The 19,800-nt window shown below is 41.8% G+C and overlaps 1 protein-coding gene across 10 annotated transcripts in view; it reads left to right on the top strand.

Moving 5' to 3' along the window:
* The window catches only part of hyd (E3 ubiquitin-protein ligase hyd), a 141,334-nt gene that overhangs the window by 62,398 nt on the left and 59,136 nt on the right, over nt 1–19,800 (top strand). For all 10 annotated transcript variants that reach the window (XM_075695788.1, XM_075695785.1, XM_075695787.1 and 7 more), the window contains 2 exons: nt 1,811–1,977; nt 7,011–7,188. In XM_075695788.1, coding sequence (XP_075551903.1) covers nt 1,811–1,977; nt 7,011–7,188 — 345 coding nt within the window. The remainder of the gene's footprint in view (nt 1–1,810; nt 1,978–7,010; nt 7,189–19,800) is intronic.

Below are 19,800 nucleotides of genomic sequence, written 5' to 3'. Positions count from 1 at the left end.
GCTGTCATCATCGTTGCTGCGGTCCCACAGCGCGTCGTGGTCCAGCGAAATTTCAAATTTGGCAAACGACCGCACCAGGACATCTTGCAGAACAGCAGCCTACGCCAAATGCACCCAACCACACGCAGCTGTCAGGGAGGCTCTTTTGACAGGTCCGGTTGGCGTAATTTCGCAGTCTTCTGCCCACTCGTACTCACGGCGGAGCAGAACCTTAAAATTAAGGCGAAGGTCCAGGCTTGTTTCATGACCACGTCACACTTCACTGGCAGGGACCGATCACGCATTTCAGCGACGCTGCCGCAAGCTTAGCCTACAGCTCCGCAAAGCGTGCAGACTTCGGCACGTGGGAAATTTCTCACTTGCCGCCACAGGGTGAAAATTTCGCTTCGCTGCAGTCGCCACTCTCGCACCACCCGCTTGGAAACATCGAAATTGCGGCCCGCTGCGCAGTGATTTGTTTCTTCGGCGTTAAGGATGGCAGCCCTCTTGAACGCTGCTGTGAACGAGTGCCGAAAGATTAGTGGGCCTGCTTAGTGACGACTGGGGAAGCATAGAAGTAGCACGTAGCCGGCAGTCAAGTGGAGCGCGTCAAAAAGTTGGTCAAACCAATGCCAATGCCTTTAAACAGAGAAAGAGAAACCCGCGAACGGTGTCTGCTCTTCCATGAACTACCGATACTCCCCGCAAGCGCCGCCGTTCTAAGGGTGCCGCCGCAAATAGGAACAGCGGCGCTTCCATCAACTATTGACACCCCCCCATGAGTGTTGCATGCACTGTAAGACTCTCAAAAATGTTGAAAAACCCTTCCGAAAAGCAAACAAACACGTGGGATAGCGAAAAGATACGGGTAGGACCATAGAGCAAACATAAAATTGTAACTACCCTGTAGCTCTCGTTGGTATCGCTTTTTTTTGGCGGGGCCATGTTTTGGTTTCGATTGTAAGTCGACCCCCCAACTTCAGACTTCCAAATTTTAAAAAAGGGGTCGACTTACAATCGTGTAAATACGGTACATGCATGGTGTTAGAATATTGTTAGATAGTCAAGTTCCATTAATTCAACCCTGATGGGACTGATGAAATTGATAAAATTATCCAGCAGGTCAGATTAAATAAGATGCAGAAGAGAATGTCAGAACGCACTGCTGATTCATTTGCAGTATATTTTCCTGATACTTACACGCTCCCAAATCAAATGCATGCCCACTTTCTGTCTGTCCAAAGTACTAATGTAGAAATAATGCTAAAGCTCCTGAACAAAGTAGAAATGTAACACGCACCCAATTTTTTTAGTAAGAAAAATGGGCGAGGGTCTAATTATGTTGCACAACAATGCAGCAGCACTCGTGCAAGTGACTCGATCGGATGTTGTTTCGATGCTCATCGGTCATGCTTCTGAGCTTTCTAGCTGACATGATCGAAAATAGAAAGCAAGACAAAAAAACAAAGTAACTCCTCTGAACACTTGTAAGCAGCATTAAGCTGCCCTACATGCAAGTGGCATTACAGTGCTTGCAGCAGGTGCCCTGGGTTCGACATATTTGATGTCTAGTTCATTATAAGTGAGTTACATTGCACGAGTATTGGTCAATCAGTTTCTCTTGTTTGATATAGAGAATCATTTGCGTTATCAGGGTTTCCCATATTCCAGTTCAACCGTATTGTTTTCGAGCTTGCCCATCCTTTATTTGGCTTTTCTCTTCTCTCTTCTTTCAGTGGTTTGTCGGTTCAAAGGTAACTAAAGCGAAGCTGTTTATGTCTAGCACCATTTGAAAACTGGCGTTCTCAGTGGTTGCCAAAAATGATTGCAGATGCTGGACACGCTGCTCACCACCCTTGTACGAGAGATCCAGAATGAAAACATTCCAGGCCGGGCGGCCGAAGCACGTAAGGTCGCCCACCGCTTTGTGCGCAGTGTCACGCGCATTTTTGTGATCCTGTCTGCGGAAATGGCCCCCAATACAAGCCGCAAGAAGAGGTGAGGAAAATTTGATGCTGATATTGTTGAGTGGATCTGATGTGTTTTCTTGCCAAAGTGCACAACTTTTTCCTTCTGAATTTCATGTGGCAGCCCTATCAAGCATTGGCTTGACAGCAGTTCCACATTTTACTTAGTACAGTCAAACCCACTTACACTGATACCTGTTTTAACAATATAACAGATATAACAGTATGCAGCCAATGCACCGTCAACTTTTGTATGGGTTCTTAAGGTAAAGTAGATGGCTATTTACAATGCTCCCATGCCATTTTACTGGTTATAACTAGGGGTGCTTGAATATCAAATTTTTCTAATACAAATCAAATATGAACATCTAGCTTCAAATATCGAATTGATTATCAAATCGAATATCGAATAATCAGAGACAAAAGCTTTTCACTAGTAAACTTTTATTTCACTATATGTTTATGCTGAAAACAATGTATTATTAGAACAAAATGTGTGATTGCACAAAAATATCAATATCTGCACAACAGTTACTGTTATGACAGATTACCGAGACTGGCTTTACACATCGCAAATGTATTGCACACAAAATTTTGCAGTTTAAAACGCAACAAACATTAGAAGTTGTCATGCTGAAAGATGAGTTGTTCTACACGCTCAAGAAGCAGGCATTCCCTTTTAGCAGACACAACTTTCCCTGCCACTGAAAATGCTCTTTCACTTGAGACCAAAGTGGCTGGTATTGCCAGGTATTTAAGGTAAAGCTTGGCTAGACTGGGGTGCCTGAGGGAGCCCACAGTCTGCCACCATTTGCATGAATTACTGTCTTTTCTTTGTAATGCCTCTTCAGAATATGCAGTAGTTTCCCATTATGATGAAAGTTTTCTGTTTCCTGCTTGGCTACTTGCAAGATCATCAAAAGCATCCCCAACATCACAGGAGAGCTGCGCAGACTGTTTTGGCTCTTGCTTTCTAGCTTCTGGGTTAGTCGTATTCCCAGTAGGACATAAGGCGAGATCCTGAAGCTCCAGATCTTTTAACTACATCATCTTCTGTTTGTTGGTTTTAAATACTGTCAACTTGAAACGTGGATCCAAAAACATGGCCAAGCATACTTCCTTGTCCTCTGCCATACAAAGGGAATGTTGCCTTGATGGAACTAGCTACTTCTCTATGGAATTCAGTTATGCCACTGAAGTTGCTCTGGCAGTCAAGCATTCCAAAAATAATTGGTACTTGAACAGAAAGTGATGGATATCTATCTGCACTAGCGATCATAGTATCATCATAGAATGGCTTCAGTACTTTCATGTATATTGTCGACTTATTCAGTAAGTTTTGCATAATCGAATTCCTCCAAATATTCGATGATATCTGAATATCCGAAACCTTTCGAATATCCGAAATTTTCGAATACAAAGTTTTTGAAGCAACTACGAATATTATAAATTTAATATTTGAGTAGTATTTGAAAATTTCAAATATTCACACACCCCTAGTTATAACAATTAAATCTGGCTACTGGGTGTGCACACCAAAAGGAAAAAAAATACACATAAAGTTCTTCAAGAAAGAAGAGCCACTTTGCCACACCAGCCTTTGTTCTGCACACCCTGCACGGCACACCTTTGTCACATCACATCGTCGGCCTCGCATGCCCCTCTCCCATCTCTCATCCTCCCTCTCGCCGATATCAGAGGGGTGGAATGGAGACAGGAGACAAAGGTGTGATGTGCAGGGTGCACAGCACAAAGGCAGGTGTGATGAAGCGGCTTGTGTTCTTTTTTTCCTGTTTCTTTGTTTTCAGCACAGACACCCAGTAGCCAGATTTAATTGGTATAGCCAGCAATGTGGCATTCGAAAATTGTAGTAAGCAGAAGGGCAGCGGATTGGGCGAGTTGGTGTTGCATGGTAACAATAAAATTCAAACAGCGCTAAACGACAGGACCAGAATGAGGAGGAGACAGACATGGCGCCGTGTTTGTCTCCTCCTCATTCTGGTCCTGTCGTTTAGCGCTGTTTGAATTGTAATGTAGTAAGCAGTTTGTTTTACCATAGAACATGCACAAAAGTTCACAGTAACATGCACAAAAGTTCACAGTGCAGCAGTTGCTCATTGTTACATTCGAGTATTGTTAAAAGCAGTACTGCTATACATTTGCACCCATTTATAACTAACTTCATAGTTCCGCAAAAAACATTCATTGTGTCAGTAGTTCACTATATGTGGACTCACCCCTCAGAACGCGCAAATATTAACAACATTTTAGCTGGTGTTGGCAGTTGAGATTTGACACCACCTTGGTCCGAAAATAGGATTTGCAGTACCTTCACATTTTTTCCCAACGCTCTTCTACAGCTACACTCGAACCTCGTTATAATGAAACTGGATATAATGAAATAATGGATATAACGAAGTGCCATATTTACTTGAATCTAGGCCCGCCCTGATGCTAAGCCAACCCCCGAGTGCCTGAAGCCAGAAAAATATTTAAAACTTATCTTTAATGTAGGCTGAACATAAAAATGAGTACAGTGTTCACAAAATGAAAACAGCATTTATTTAATATGCACATGCCGAGCTCACTTTACGTTATCATCGCTGCTAGCCTCGTCTGTATAGGTGGCTATGGTGTTGGGCTGCTGAGCACGAGGTTGCGGGATCGAATCCCGGCCACGGTGGCCGCATTTCGATGGGGGCGAAATGCGAAAACACCCGTTTACTTAGATTTAGGTGCACGTTAAAGAACCCCAGGTGGTCAAAAATTCCCGGAGTCCCCCACTACGGCGTGCCTCATAATCAGAAAGTGGTTTTGGCACGTAAAACCCCATAATTTAATTTTTTTTTTAGCCTCGTCTATAGCCTACACCATACACATGCTTGTGGACGTGCACAAGTTTGCGTCCGTGCGGCCATGCATGCGCAGACAGTGTGGCGCAGCTCGCATGCATCGAAACGCGGTGCGATCTCGGTGAACAGCTCCTCTCTGTTATTGCACGCTTATTTTCCTTATCGCTGTCATCTTGTTGCGGCACATGCAAAAAGCGTCCCCCGTTGCCCCCTCCAACGACGGACATTTTTCTCATCGATGATAAAGTCCCACCTGGCTTCACCGTTTGACGATGCCTCTGTGCCCAGCACAACTTTTCGTTCGAAAGCGGCACTATAGTGGCATCGCTTGTTTTGTGCCATTACGACAACACGACGCGATGGGCCACATTGCACGCTGATATGACACAAGTCAAAATAGCAACGTCACTCTTGTATTTCAGTTGCCTACTGGTGCGGCTAATAGTGGCTGCGATACTGACTTTTCTAGATGGCGCTATCTATGCACCATATTCACCATTTTCAATTACAAACTGGCGCATTAAAAAATATACTTGAATCTAAGCCTACCATAGAGTTTGGTATATGATTATTTAAAAAGAACTCTCGGCCTACATTTGAATAAATGTGGCACGCATGTATTTGAAACCTTGTTTTAATGAAGTGAAATTGTCCTCCCGATGGATAAAACGAACTGGATGCATCTCCAAAACAGCCATGTGCCCAGTTTAGTTGTGCTTCAGTTCTTCGGAACTTTGCATGAACCCTCCTTTTCCTGTGACCGGGTTGGAAGTGCTCGTAACAGTACGGCACTTTTAAAAATGTTCATTATATATGGATGCAGGCTCAATATGCACAATTGGAAAATCTTAAATGCCATGAAATGTTGTCGTTATAACTGGTAAAGTGTTATATCTGGGATTGTTATAAGTGGGTTCGACAGTAGTTCTTTCTTTTTGATTAAAATATCCGAATGTTTGTCCCCTCTGCTGTTTTCATGCAACCCGGTTATAACAATGGGAATTTCTCGCCGCTTGAATATGGTTATAAGTGGGTTCAACTGTAGGTTCTGTGACGTCCTTAAAAGAATGTGCCTTGGAAATATTGTCAACCCCTGCTGCCATTATAATGAAAACGTTTATTTTTGTAAGTTGGAAGTCATGCGATAATTGGTTTACTTATGCTTTTCTAGCCCTTCTAATGGAGTATGGACACAAGAATTTTGTCTTTTTGTTTTGTTTTTAATTGATAATTCAAGCCTATTAATCGCCATATTGAGCTTCAATTTCTTGAGTGCAGCAAATATAATTAATTGCATCATATATTAATTCAGCCAATTTGTAACATGCCCAGTGTGGTAGCACATCGGGCTTGATGCGAGTTTTCTCATACGATCATAAGGCCACTCTCTCTGTCACAAACCACTGATGCCCCATTTAGCCTGGATGGTGCAGTAGTCGTGGGCCATGCCATGATCCTATGACATAAAGCACAGTGTGTATCAGGCACCTGTGATGCTCTCTCAGAAAAATGACAGCAGGGGACTGTTCTTATCCTGTGTTCAACATGGAGAATTGAAAGAATGGTGGACGTTGCAGTGTGTACCCAGTTGTCGGTTACACGCTCATAATGTGGTGCATGTCCACTGTACCGGACGGACTTGGCATGCACGTCAGCAGCTTGCGATACTAAGTACATGTCTGCCAGCTCTTCCGAATTTTTCGTAATGTTTAGGAATTTGGGGTCCATCCATGATATTCTGAATACTGTGTCAAGTTTTTGAAAGGTTTTGCTCGCTGGTACCAAACATTCTGTTGTTGGTGGTTAAATAATATTGCAGAGGTACACTGCAAGTTCATGAAGCAACCACAATTGGTAACAGCAGTTGCAGAAAAAGTCACTGTGATGTAAAAACTATCAGATGCTTGTCAATCATTGCTGTTCTATATTTGCTATTGCTTGTGTGCTGTAGCTAAGGGTTTATCATCGTTTTTAAAGTGCATCACTATCCCATAAAAGGCATGCGCTTAGGGCTAGCTTTAAAGAAGGAGCACGCCTCCTTTCCACTTATCCCCTTCCCCCTCAATGTCTCACCCTTGGTATATTTACAAATTTTAATGCGTATAAGTTGACAGGTAAGCATATAACTATTATTTACAGTTTCTGTGATGTAACCGCATTGGTTGCATTGGACTGTCTTTTGGCTTGAGATGTTGCCTTTTGGTCTTTGCAGCATGTCTGGCACAACACAGCCACTGATGAAGTGTCGACGAGTGTTCCAGTCTTTAGTGACATTATCAGTAGAAGAGTTATGTGAGGCAGCGGATGCCCTTATTGCTCCTGTGCGGCTGGGAGTGGCTCGCCCCACGGCATCCTTCAACCTGGTTTCTTCTTGCATAGATGCTATTCAGGTCAGTCTTGAGAATTTTCAAGCGAGAACACTGTCCTCTGTGATAGAGTTGTATTGAACTCGTTCCTTTGTTTTTACATAAGCGTTCAGGGACTACTGTCTTCAAATAATAATAATAAAAATAGGATACTTGCGATTAGCTGTTTCCTGACCATGGCCATTGTGCTTGGGTCAGCACTGCGTTGTATTTGAAGACTTCTGGGTGCTGTATGAAACTGCTGTACCGTCTACAGCATAGCCTAAGAAGTGCACTTTTGTTTTATTAAGGAATAATCTTGGGTTGGGGGGTGTGGAGGCCACATTTAGTGAACATTCAGAGGTGTGCACCCAATAATCTCAAAGGAGACAGTCATTCCAGTGAACCCTTGTGAGAACGACAACGGTCTCGCGATTCTGCTGCGTCCTCAGGGTAGTTGCTTGGATGCCACTAACAGCAATGAGCATGATGTCAAACAGATCATGGGAGCTTATTTTGCATTATAGAAACACGGGAGCTCATTTTGGATTATAGAAATGTGCAGAACCAGCCCACACTTTCGTCAGATGTTTGAATGAATGAACAAATGACTTCTGGGGTTTTACTTACAAAAACCACGATTTTATTATGAGGCATTCGGTAGTAGCGAACTTCGGAATAATTTTGACCATCAGGGGATATTAACGTGCCCCCACTGCGACATTTTTGCATTTCACCCTCATCGAAATGTGGCCGCAGCGGCCTGGATTTGATCCCGTTACATAGCACACCATAGCTGTTAAGCTACTGCGGTATACCGTCAGCTGTTTGATGGTGAGCTTCGTTTTGTGTCACTCGACCAGCATGTCCAATAAATTTTTTTCAAGTGTGGTTTGGGTTCATGCATTTTGGTTCAATTTTACTTGAGCTCCTCTGTGAAAATTTTGGATGCAGCAAAATGGTTCGAATCAGGTTTCTGAACTGGGCTGAAACGATTTAGGAAACTGTGGCTCCTGTTTTCGGAAAAAATTGGCAATGCTTTTGCTTTTGGAGAAACATGCAAATTCGTTTGGGTATTGTGTAGAAACAGTCTGGACCATTTTGTTTGGCACAGGCATTAATTGCCATTAGGATTTTAAAGGGACACTAAAAAGTGACACTAAATTTACATTGGTAAAAGCATTATTCTTTCAAAATGACTTTCACTAGGACCTCTGCATGCATTGTTTGTAAACTTTATGGCATTCTGTGCAGTGTGGTCGCAATCGAAGCCATAGTTACCTTTTCCTATGGGAGCTGTGGTCACACGTAGACCTACAACATTGGCTTCCGACGGTCGCACTACATCTTTTGTTCTCAGTGTAGGGCATTACCATGAGAAGCCAACATTGTTAATATACCTGCCTGTCTGGCTAAAAGCTTGCTTCTTTAAAAAAAGCCACAATTATTAGATGCCATGCACTGTTCTATATATACATGTTGGAATTTGTACACTAAGTAAGCATTGGAGGACCCTGTGCAGCTATGCAGTGTGTTATACATTACGCTTTCCCTAAAGAGTTGCTTGCTCTCGTTGTCCCTACTCTAACAAATGAAGTAAAATACCAGACCTAAAGCTTACTTGCCCATCTATTTGTGTTCAGTATTGTAAAAATGAACTAAGACTATTAGTTCTAAGGCAATAAGTAATATATTTTTGGAACTGGGAAGTCACAATTAACAGTTCACGACCTATTCCTGTGACTTCTAGGTGAATTTGTGAATTCAAGCTGAAATATTCAGAAAACAAATAAACAAGTAAAACCCTGAACCAATATGCATTCTAACTAAGGTGCATAGCCTTGGCAGTAATGCAAAGAATAAAAAAGAATATTTGTGTGAGAAGTATGGTGGGAAGATGGGTGCAGTCTTCCCGCGTGAGCATGGGGAAAGCGGCGAGAGCAAGGTCGTAATAACGTGATCGAGCGGGCTTGAGGAGAGTTGGGGCCAAGTTGGCATCCCCTTTTTTAGTGCGGCTGTACATGGATATCAGCCAGGCTGAGCATCTATGCTGCCCTTGTGCCTTGTTGTAGAGGTAATCTGCTGCATGTGCAAAGACTCGGTGACCTGAGATTTACCTACGCTGCCCAGGGCGTTCTAGAGGTAATCTGCTTATGTGCAAGGACTTGGTGACCTGAGATGGTGTTGCAGCATGCGTCGTCTTCCTTAATGTTTAGTGCTGGAGGTTGTGTAATCTCGAGTTTTGGAGATGCAGTAAAGCGAGAGGCAGACAAAGCAGTCACTCCCGCGTCGTTCTGCTGCAGGCAAAACTATCAGCCACGGGGACGGAGCATATGCAAAATGGGGGCTGGCTTCGCTTCATGCTGCCGATGTGAAGATATCGTCAACATGGCATGAAACCGTGTCTTTTGTCACCAAGTCTCAAATTCGAAAAAAATTTTTTTCTCATTCAATTTGCTTTTTTCCTATTTCCAACAACTAGGGAGAATTTTGTGGCCTTTTTCGTGTAAGGAAATTCTATCAACTGTACTATTTGCATAAAAATCAGATGTAAATATAGTGAAATTTTGATATGACGAAGCGAATTGTTGATTTAACCGACTTCGGTATACTAAGTTTTAACTGTGTTTTCCATTCTGGCTTCTTGCAACGTGTTCAAGCGAATTGCCTTACAAACAAAGGGGAATGTCAGTGAAGTGCTATAAAAGAATATAATTACATAAATTTGCAGTATCGCTTATTAATAACCAAGCACCATGAAACGAAGTTCACTCTCCCGCCTTACTGAGCTGTCGCTGTCTGCATTTTGCCATGGAGAATTTCCAGGAAACTCCAGTTGCACTGCAGAAGCAGCAGCAGTCAGTACAAACTGCAACACTCGTATAAGACAGCAAGACTGTGCTACTGTGCCTGAACACAGCAGATGCCTTCACCACAAGCAGTGTCCGCCTTGATGGCGCAGTGTCGTGCCGGCGACACTTCATTTTGAGAGTACATGCCGACCATGCATGCCAGTATACCACTAGTTGAGCCGACCATGCGTAAAGTTGAGGGAGTGAGCCATTGAGAACCATCAATCCTCGCATGTGCAGAATTGATGCTACTAGCGTCGTTGGCAACAGTGACCTTGGTCTGAACCTCTGGTTGAACCATTTGGGATAGATTCCTAAAAAATTCTTTATCATGAAGCCATCATGTCTGCAATGAGATTGGCTGTCGCTGCTGCTTTGTGTTTCGGGGCTGTGGCCGAGTCAAGCTGTTTATGACAGCTTTTTCTGCAGCTCCCGCCGTCTATTTTTTGAGGCAGAAATAAAACTATTATTATTATTAAAAAAATGCCTTGGGTTCAGTTTCAAGATGTCAGAAAAGCTATCGGTTCTAATCCAGTTGAAGATAGCTCTTAAACTCTGGTTTTATTTTAAATTCCTGTTTGGTCTGACACCCTGCTGTTGAGAACTCCCTAGTCCCTTGTGTGACACAGTAATTCCTCAACTCACTAATATCATAGGTCCTATTTAGACATTTTGTCTCCTACAGCATATAGGAGAGATTTGCAACTGTGAGCTACGAAAAGTAATGTTCTGTTTAGATTTTAGAACCTACTAAAAAGAGGCGGTTTCCATGGGCAGAAAACATCTTTATTGCAGCTCACATTTCTGATGAGTTCAAACATTGAAACTTTCATGTGTGGCAGTTGAGATTCGAACAGTTTGTACATTTCAGGATATAATTTTTTCCGTGTCTTTTTCAGTGTAACGTAAGCATTTCGTGTACAATTTTAGTCAACTTTTTATTTCGCAAATTATATTACACATTGCGCCTTGACATGGTCAAATTTTTAGACATTTGTAGTAAAGCACGTTTTTCAGGTCTCTTGAAATATACAGTGGTGGAACAGCTGTGCGAAGAGTGGGGCCCTTTGTGCCGTCCTGCTTCGAGACGGCGTTTTCACAGAAAATTGTGCCATGCCTGCGCCAAATGAAGCTTAAAAACAGCAGCCTCCTTCCCTTGATGCTGCCGTAATAGTAAAATTAAAACCAAATAGTAAAGCATGTTGTCATCGGCCATCATCATTGTCATCATCATCACCACCACCATCATCATTATCATCAATAGTCAAAGGAGCAGCCATAGCCCCTGGTATATCAGAGGCCGTCGGCTCTCCATTTGCTGTTTTAGCGCTATTGTTGCATTTCTATCTGGCATATGTTTCAATGTACTGCTGCTGCACACTCTTTATATTGGTTGTTGTTGTTTTTACTGTGTAGCGATATACCTTGTTTCAGCATAGCACGGAGATGTCTCGAGGAGCATGTAGGATGAAAATGAAGCCTCGAAAAATGCCTGGTTGTACATTGTTTAGCATAGTTGTCGGTGCTGCTTTAAAAATATTTCGTAATTTTTGTTTTCAACTTCTAAATTGCTTACGAGTTGGGACTGTCTTTGCAACCCTGCATGATTTTAATTTAATCAGCTTTCACATGTCTCACAGCACTGCTATACACTGGAAACCCATTGATAAGTTTTCAACTGACCACGAAAAAAAAAAAAAAAGAAAAAAGAAAAGGAGGTTGCTGCTGGGAAAACGTAACAGTGAGGGAGGCCGCAAATCGCCACAGTAGCATCAGAAACAGCTCTGAATTGCTGCCAGTAGACGTCTTGATGCTCACACTGTGACTAGGGGCGGCATGTGTGCACATGTAATAATTAATGGACATGTACATTGTTCCGTGATAGTGGCTCCTTTCCATTCTTAGTATGCTTCACCACAATATTTTGCGCACGCTTCACTGGGTCTATTGCACTGAAACTGACTTGAGAGAACTGGTGATTACACGCCCTTGCTGGCTCCAAAATAAATGTAGCCCTGTGCTTGGTTCCCGGTAGGTTTCAACTGATACACACTACTTCAGGTGCTTTGCCAACTGCTCTGTGCATGTTTTCTCCCAGTGTGCTTGTGCAACCTCGGTTGCTAATTGCAACCTTTGGTCACTATACATTTATCGTGTCCATAGCAACATGCGAAAGCAAATTTTCCTCTGTACAGTTAAATTTACATGACCACCGCATTCAAACTCAATGCAAGATGCAGGAACATTACAGAATAGCAATGTATCAAAGGGGAACATAATACGTGGGAGTAAATGGTATTTAGGTCAGGACTGTGAAAATGCGTCTTAGCAGCTAGGAAAACGCAACTGTGAGGAACTGTCAATGGGGTTTCGCTGTATACAGGGTGTTTCACGTAACTTGAACCAAGGATTTTAAAAAATGTGGTTAACCGCAACTGAATGAAACCAACGACATGTGGTTTCATTTATATTGCGCTTAATTTATTTATTAACTAAGATCGATTATACAATTTTTTTAATATTCACTTTCGGGCCTAGTGAATTTCGTTGTTGTACAGGACATTTGAAAATGAATTATACAATTTTTTGTGGCAACATACATGCAGTGGTGATGTTTTGCAGCATTTAAAGAATGCCCGCGAAATATGAAATAAAACCACGTGACTGTGCTCATGTGCTACCCTATTGCAGCGCTCTCAACCGTGCTTAGTGTGAAAGAACCGTGTGCACGGACTGTGGCGAAGTGAGTGGCCGGGGCTCTAGGAATGTGCTTCACAGTGCGTCGGCATCTTTGACTGTAGCACATGGAAAGGAAGCACTGATACGCGATAGACTCGATGCACTGTTGAGGCACTGCAATATGACAGCACACGAGCGCAATCACATGGGTTTGTTTCATATTTCGTGGGCTTTCTTTAAACACTGGAAAAAATCGCCACACAGCATGTACGTTGCCACAAAAAGTTGGATCGGTTGTTTTGAAATGCCCTCTACATCTTAACGAAACACACTTGGCCCTGAAGGGAATATTAAAAGTTTGGCATAATTGATCATAGGCAATTAACTAATTAAGTGAAATATAAAAATACTTAAGGACCGCCACATGGCAACAAACCATATGTTATTGCTTTCATTCAGTTGCGGTTAACCACATTGTTTGAATCCTTGGTTCAAGTTGACTGAAACACGCTGTGTGTGTGTGTGTGTGTGTGTGTGTGTGTGCACATTACTAGTACATAATTAAAATTTGCCCAAAAACTTGTCTGCTGTGGTCCATAAGTCTACTATAGCTGGGTTCATTAAAAGCAAGATTGGTTGCTTTGATAATATGGGCAGACCAAACTGAGAAGACTAGTCTGTTATCTACTAAAGTGTGTTGTATGCAGATCCGTAGTAATGGTGTTGACTGCATATATGCGTATTTAAAGCCATTCTAATAAAAATGACAAAAATAGTCCGATAACTTTCAGGTCCATATGCCTCATTCACGCACACAAAGCCAACTCCGGTATACAGATGTTGACTATATAAGTTAAAGGGCTTCTGAACCACCCCTTGGGCTTGGTGAAATAACAGGTAGTCCACTGGTCACATGCGCTGCTGTGAATATCTCAGCCAAATTTTGCTGTCGTACATGGTTTGTGGGACTCGCAAGCAGATAGCAAAGTCGTCTTCCTGTCAAACACTCTTTTCAACAGAAGCCTGCCTCCCTACTGTCTTAAGGAGACAGGCTTACGCTTTATTTCATAATAAAGCAGCTTTCCATATGCAACTGCTATTGGTAGCTGCGGTTGTCTACATAGCATAGATACTGCGGCCGCCGTGGGGTGCGCCCACGAGTCCACTGGCTAAGCACACTGCAGCTCGCTGAAGATGGCTGCATTTGCCTTACGTTTAGCGCGTCGTAGGCACCAAAATCGGAAGCAGTGACGTCTACATTAACATCCAAAAGGGAATTCGAACTGCTTGCCACGGTGATGTATACAAGGCAGAGCATTGTGGGCATGCCTCACTGCGCCATAGCTTTCGTAGTGCAAGGCATTGAATAAGGAAGGGGAGCACAGCGGAGGCTGTGTTTTATTGCCAATAAACTCATTTAAGGACTTTTTTCAGCCAAGTATTTCTGAAATGGTCTATTTTCACTTCAAATGCATTTCTCCTCTTCAATAAAATGTGGTTCGGGCCCCTGTTGAGACCATATTCTTATTTATTTCTTTATTTTGTACTGCCAGCCGGTTGTACAGGCCCCAGGCAGCAGTGGGATATACATAATATACATACAACCTAATAAGATGGGAAATACAGCACATGTTTACACAATGGCTTATACACACAAAAATAAGGGTGCCCTTAACATGATATGATCTATATCACATAGTGTATGGAATAGGACAGAAATTGTGGCAAAACGTTTCAGGTCATAGATTAACGAGAGCATGCACAAAGGGTGATAAGGTTGAGCTTTGAAGAATGTCTTCAGGCAGGGCGTTCCATTCATGGATGGTTCGGGGGAAAAACAACTGCTCAAATAAAGTGGTATGGTGCGAATATGTGTCTGACCTGAATGGATGTGATGAACGCGTTGGGCGCCGGCTACAAGGTGTAATATACAATTTTTTTTGTTTGTTTTACATGCTCCCGGTGAATTAAATATAACATTTCGAGCCTCTCTCAATATAGCCTTACCTCTAGGGTTTCCAGGTTCGCCTCCTGTAAAAGAGCGCTGACTGATGTATGACGGCGGTAGGAATTAAAAATAAACCTGACTGATTTCCGCTGTATCATTTCAATAATATTTATGCTTGCTTGGTTGTAACGGTCTCAGACAGGAGTAGCATACTCTAACAATGGTCTGATGAAAGTCTCGTATGCTAGTAATTTTATATTACTTGTAGATGGTCCTCCTCAGGTGTCCGAGCTTCTTCATGGCTTTTTTTTTAAATGTGAGCTACGTGGCTATTCCACCTAAGGTGCGACACAATTACTAAACCAAGGTATTTATATTCTGTAACAAAGGATAAGTTATGGCCATTAATGCTGTATGCAAAGGATAATGGCTTCTTTTTGCGTGTAATCATTGATACTATTTTTCTTAGGTTAATGCTCATTTTCCACTCTAAGCACCCTGTCGCTATTGCTGATAAAGATGAATTTAGGATCGTCTGATCTGCCTCACTGTGAATTTCATGATAAAGTACGCAGTCATCTGCAAACAGCTGAATTTTAACTGGTATGTTGTTCACTATATCATTGATAAAAACTAGAAAGAACAGAGGGCCTGATCCCTGTGGGATTCCAGATTGCACATCGGATAAGTCTGATTTCGCATTATCAACAACTGTCTGCCGCCTGCCCGTAAGTGAAGTAGTTGGTCGTTTTTGAGAATAGGTTTTAACTTTGATAACAACTTTTGGTGGGACATACGGTCGAAGGCTTTCTCAAAATCTAAGAATACTATGTCAATTTGGCCTTGACCGTCTAGTGCTGTCGCGATTTCATGCACTCTTTCTAATAGTTCTGTTACGGTGGATTTACCACGACGGAAGCCATGTTGTCGTGCGTCGCAGACGCCATTACTTTCACTGAAGACTGAGATGTGCTTAAATATTATGTGTTCTATCGGTTTTGATGAAGTACAAAGCAGGGAGATAGGACGGTAAGAGGAGAGCAATGAATGGTTGTCTGATTTAGGAATGGGAATTACTTTTACATGTTTCCAATCGCGTGGGATTTCGGCACATGAAAGTGATTTATTATAAATAATGCAAAGATATTTGGCGCACCATTCGGCGTATCTCACCAAGAAAGCATTAGGTATTTCGTTGACGCCTGGTGACTTCTTTATTTCAAGATCAAGAAGCAAGGACAGTACACCTGCTTCATTTATGTCGACATCACCAATGGTGGAATATCATTTAAAACAGCTATGCACGGTGTCTTTCCATCATCGTTCGTGAACACAGAGCAAAAATACTTTTAAGTGCATTTGCAATTTTCAGTTTATCTGTCAGTATGAAGCCATTCACACAAATATCGGACATATGTTTTTTTTTGGCGATAAGTACTGCCAGAACTTATCAGGGTATGACAGAAGAAAGTTTTTTTAAAGCAACATTTTTGATAATAGTCTTTAGCTTTCGAAATACCAGTTTTAAGCTGTAGTCACAGGTTGGTTAGCTTTTCGACATTAGACTTTGAGGGTCGTGCTTTATGTTGCTTTCTTACTTGCTTTAGTTTTCGCCTGTCGTACGAGGTCTCTTGTCATCCATGGATACGTTTCACATATAACTTTCCGCTTTTTGGGCACAAAAGTGTCGATACAGTGTGAACAACTTTTTTAAGGAAACACCATAAATTGTCAATGGACGTAACGTGAGATTCTGAAAGTGATGCAAATTCAGAAAATTTATTGTCTAAGACATCAAGTATGTCGACATCGCTAGCGTGCGAGAAGTCAGGAATCAAGTACTGGTTTTTATAGGGTTTTAATCTGAAATTTAGCTCTAGTGTAAGGCATTCTATAATCCGAAATTCCCTGGAATATGTCGACACTCGTATTACGATTGAGGATTTGGCCATTTACAAGTAAGAGATGTAATGTGTTTTGTGTGGGAGCTATTTGTTTTACCAGTTGAGTCACAGCATGGAAAAGAACTATGTCAGTTAAAGGCTCTGCTGTCGCGCGAAGGGCATCAGGGAAGTGAGTTGATCAGTCCGCTGACGGGACGTTAAAATCACCAGCAAGCAAAATATTCTTGCAGTGTCTATATCTGGCATATATAGTAGATGCGTGTTGAACACTGTGCTTGTCACTGTGTTCAACACTTGAAACTGCTTGTCACTGTGCCAAATCAGATATTTGCCTGCACCAAGAGCTGTGGCAAAAAGTCAAATGGCTGTTCCACCACTGCATGTAGCATGTTATAACCTTCATCGCACACAGTGGAATCTCTATATAAGGAAGACTATTATAATTATTGGATACAAAAAATGTAAATCTAAGATGTGATTGTTCGTGCTTTAATTAACGGGTTTTCTCCTGCTATAACAAGGTTGGAAATGTAGTTTCTGATGTGCTATCTGTTGGTCTGTAGGCAGGCTATCAAGGGTGAAAATTTGGCATAATTTTGAATATTGTTCCTTTCTATATTTTTTTTTCAGTGTAACGTAAGCATTTTCTGTTTAACCTAAGTAAATGTATTTCGCAAATTATATAACATGCCCTGACATGCTCAACTTCATATGATTGGAAAGAGCATCTTTTTAACTTTTATTTCAGGTATGGCATGTTACTACAACTATCATTATATGTTCTGCAATAATAATTAGACCTTTGATTAAAATAAGTGCTGTTCTTTTAAACGTGCTAAGAGTACATTTGTGTCAACTATTTGTGTGCAAGCTCCATTGCAAATTATTACTGGAAGCTTGGCTGGATGCATAACAGCCAACTCTCCCAAAATTTTCTTAAGGTTTACGATTTCAGGCTTCTTTAGTTTTATAAAAAATAAGTTCTGTTCACTTGAATACATTGCAGCTTTTAAAAGACTGTGGTTCCTGCGTATGATTACAAGAAAAATGCTTCAACAAGAATTTATGGTATTTGTGCCGTCCTCTTGTCGCAGCACAAGACACTACATGCCAGAGGGGTACGGGGGTTCCTGCTTCAAACAAGCTTATTCAGACCAGTTCCTAAGCAGGCCAAACTGTTATCAGCAAAGTCACTAAAGAAGTCATTTTGATCTAGAAACTATTTGTTGCTTATCAATCTCTAGTGTTTCAAGGTTGCTGCTTATTGTCTGCTTCACTTAAAGGTAAACGGTCGTTAATAAATTACTAAATGCTAATAAAGTGATAAAAATAAATTTTTATCTCTGCAGAATTTTTACTAATTTTAAACTTGTTGGCAGGTATGTACAATTGAAATCAAAAGTACGTGGCCCACGGCTCCAGGCGCAGGAGCGGCTGCGGGGCCAACACCGCGGCACTGCCATCTCCTTCGGGCGCCTGCTTTGAGGGCGCACCCTCCAGCACCCTCAAAGCTGGGATCCGATGGACATAGCAGCGACACGGTGTGGCCCCACAACCGCTCCTGCACCCTGAGCCGTGGGCCACATATTTTTGATCGCGACTGTAGGTGAACCATTAGTGCTGTGCTAGATTTGAAGGGCCTCCGGCTTCTGTGTGAGCCTGCTGCGCAGTCTGCAACGAGGTCTAAGGAATAGGCTTTAGCATTCTCAGTAAATTTGTTGCCGTGCAGAGGCGATATTTAGCAATAGTGGAGCGGTGCAGCTGGTAAGAGCAAAGATGGCAGGCACTCTAGTATGGGAATACTGAGCGAGCCCTCATTAGTACAACGTGGGTCTCGCCACGCTGCTGTTTTCTCATATGATTATTTAATTGCTACTAATTATCTATAGTCATGTATGTTATCTATAGTACTGTAGTCATCAGCTGTCCGGTGGCGAGCTTTAATTTCTGTTCGTTGATGACTCACACGTTCTTTGTGCCAACTGAGATGCCACAGAGATGTTGACAATATTGTAAGTCCTACTTACATTGTCTCCTACAGCATATAAAGGAGATATGCTACTGCAAAAGCTAGAACAGTGTGATGTTCTGGTCAAATTTGTGGCACCTACTAGGAAGAGGCAGCTTTCATGTTTCATGTTCATGATGATATAGAACGTTGAAAGTTGCGTAAGCATTTTGTATATTCAAGAATATCTTTTTCTCTCCCATGTTTTTCAGTGTAACGTAAGCATTTCTTGTACAAACTCAGTAAAGCTTGTGTTTCAGAATTTATATTACAAATGACATCCTGACATGTCCTTCAAATTTATGTCTTTGAGAAGCATGTGTTTTAGCTTGCTTTTGCCATGCGTTGTAACCATCACCATATAATCACTAAATATAATAGCATTTTCAAACAAGGCTGTTCTTTTAAACATGGTAAGAAAAGAGTTAACTGCTTCTCAATGTTTCATGTGTGTGCCAGTTATGGCATAAGTTCCATTGCAAACTATGACAGGAAGATTTGCCAGATATGTGCAATCATAAAACGCCTCTGCATTGAACTCTTTTCTTACCCCAGCCATGAACATGGGTCATGGGCAGCTCATGAGCACTGCGCTTGATTTCAATGCTCCCAGTGCTACAATGTGCAATGTACAAGGCTACAATGTAGTTGGAAGAAATAAACTTTCATTTTTTGAATAATTCGTTTTGTTGGCCTGTGAAAACAATTTTTAAAGAGCATGCAGAGGCATGCACCTTGTGATTGTGAAGGCAGTGGGCGCTCTGGTAGCGAGGGGCCCTCTTGTAAATGACATTGGTCTCGTGATTCTGTTGTGCCCTCAAATGATTGTTTGGATGCTAGTAGTAGGATGGAGTATAGAGATGATATCAAATTATGGGAATTTAATTTAAATGGTGGAAACCTGCTTCACCAGCCTTGACAGTTGCCAGCTTTCCGGCATTTAGTTCCGTTTTTCATCTTTTTGACAGCGGACTTATTTCTTGTACCAATCGATATGTTGTAGGGATGTTTGCAATGTTATGTTTATTATTTACAGTGTCCCTACGGCATACAGCAGAGATTTGCTGCTCATATCCTAGCATAATGTGCAGTTTTGCCCATTATTTGTGCCACTTAGTGAGAAAAGGCAGCTTTCACTGGTCAAAGACATTTTTTTGTAGTACATGTCACTTATAAGCTTGATCATGGAAACATTCCTGTGCTGTAGAAAATCCGAAGTGTGAGGATTTTGTATACTTCAGAATATTTGCTTTGTTCTTTTTATGT

This window comes from Dermacentor variabilis, chromosome 6 (assembly GCF_050947875.1).
Source record: "Dermacentor variabilis isolate Ectoservices chromosome 6, ASM5094787v1, whole genome shotgun sequence".
NCBI classification, from domain to species: domain Eukaryota; kingdom Metazoa; phylum Arthropoda; class Arachnida; order Ixodida; family Ixodidae; genus Dermacentor; species Dermacentor variabilis.
Note: the sequence above shows the minus strand (reverse complement) of the source record. Positions and strands in the feature narration are given on the sequence as shown.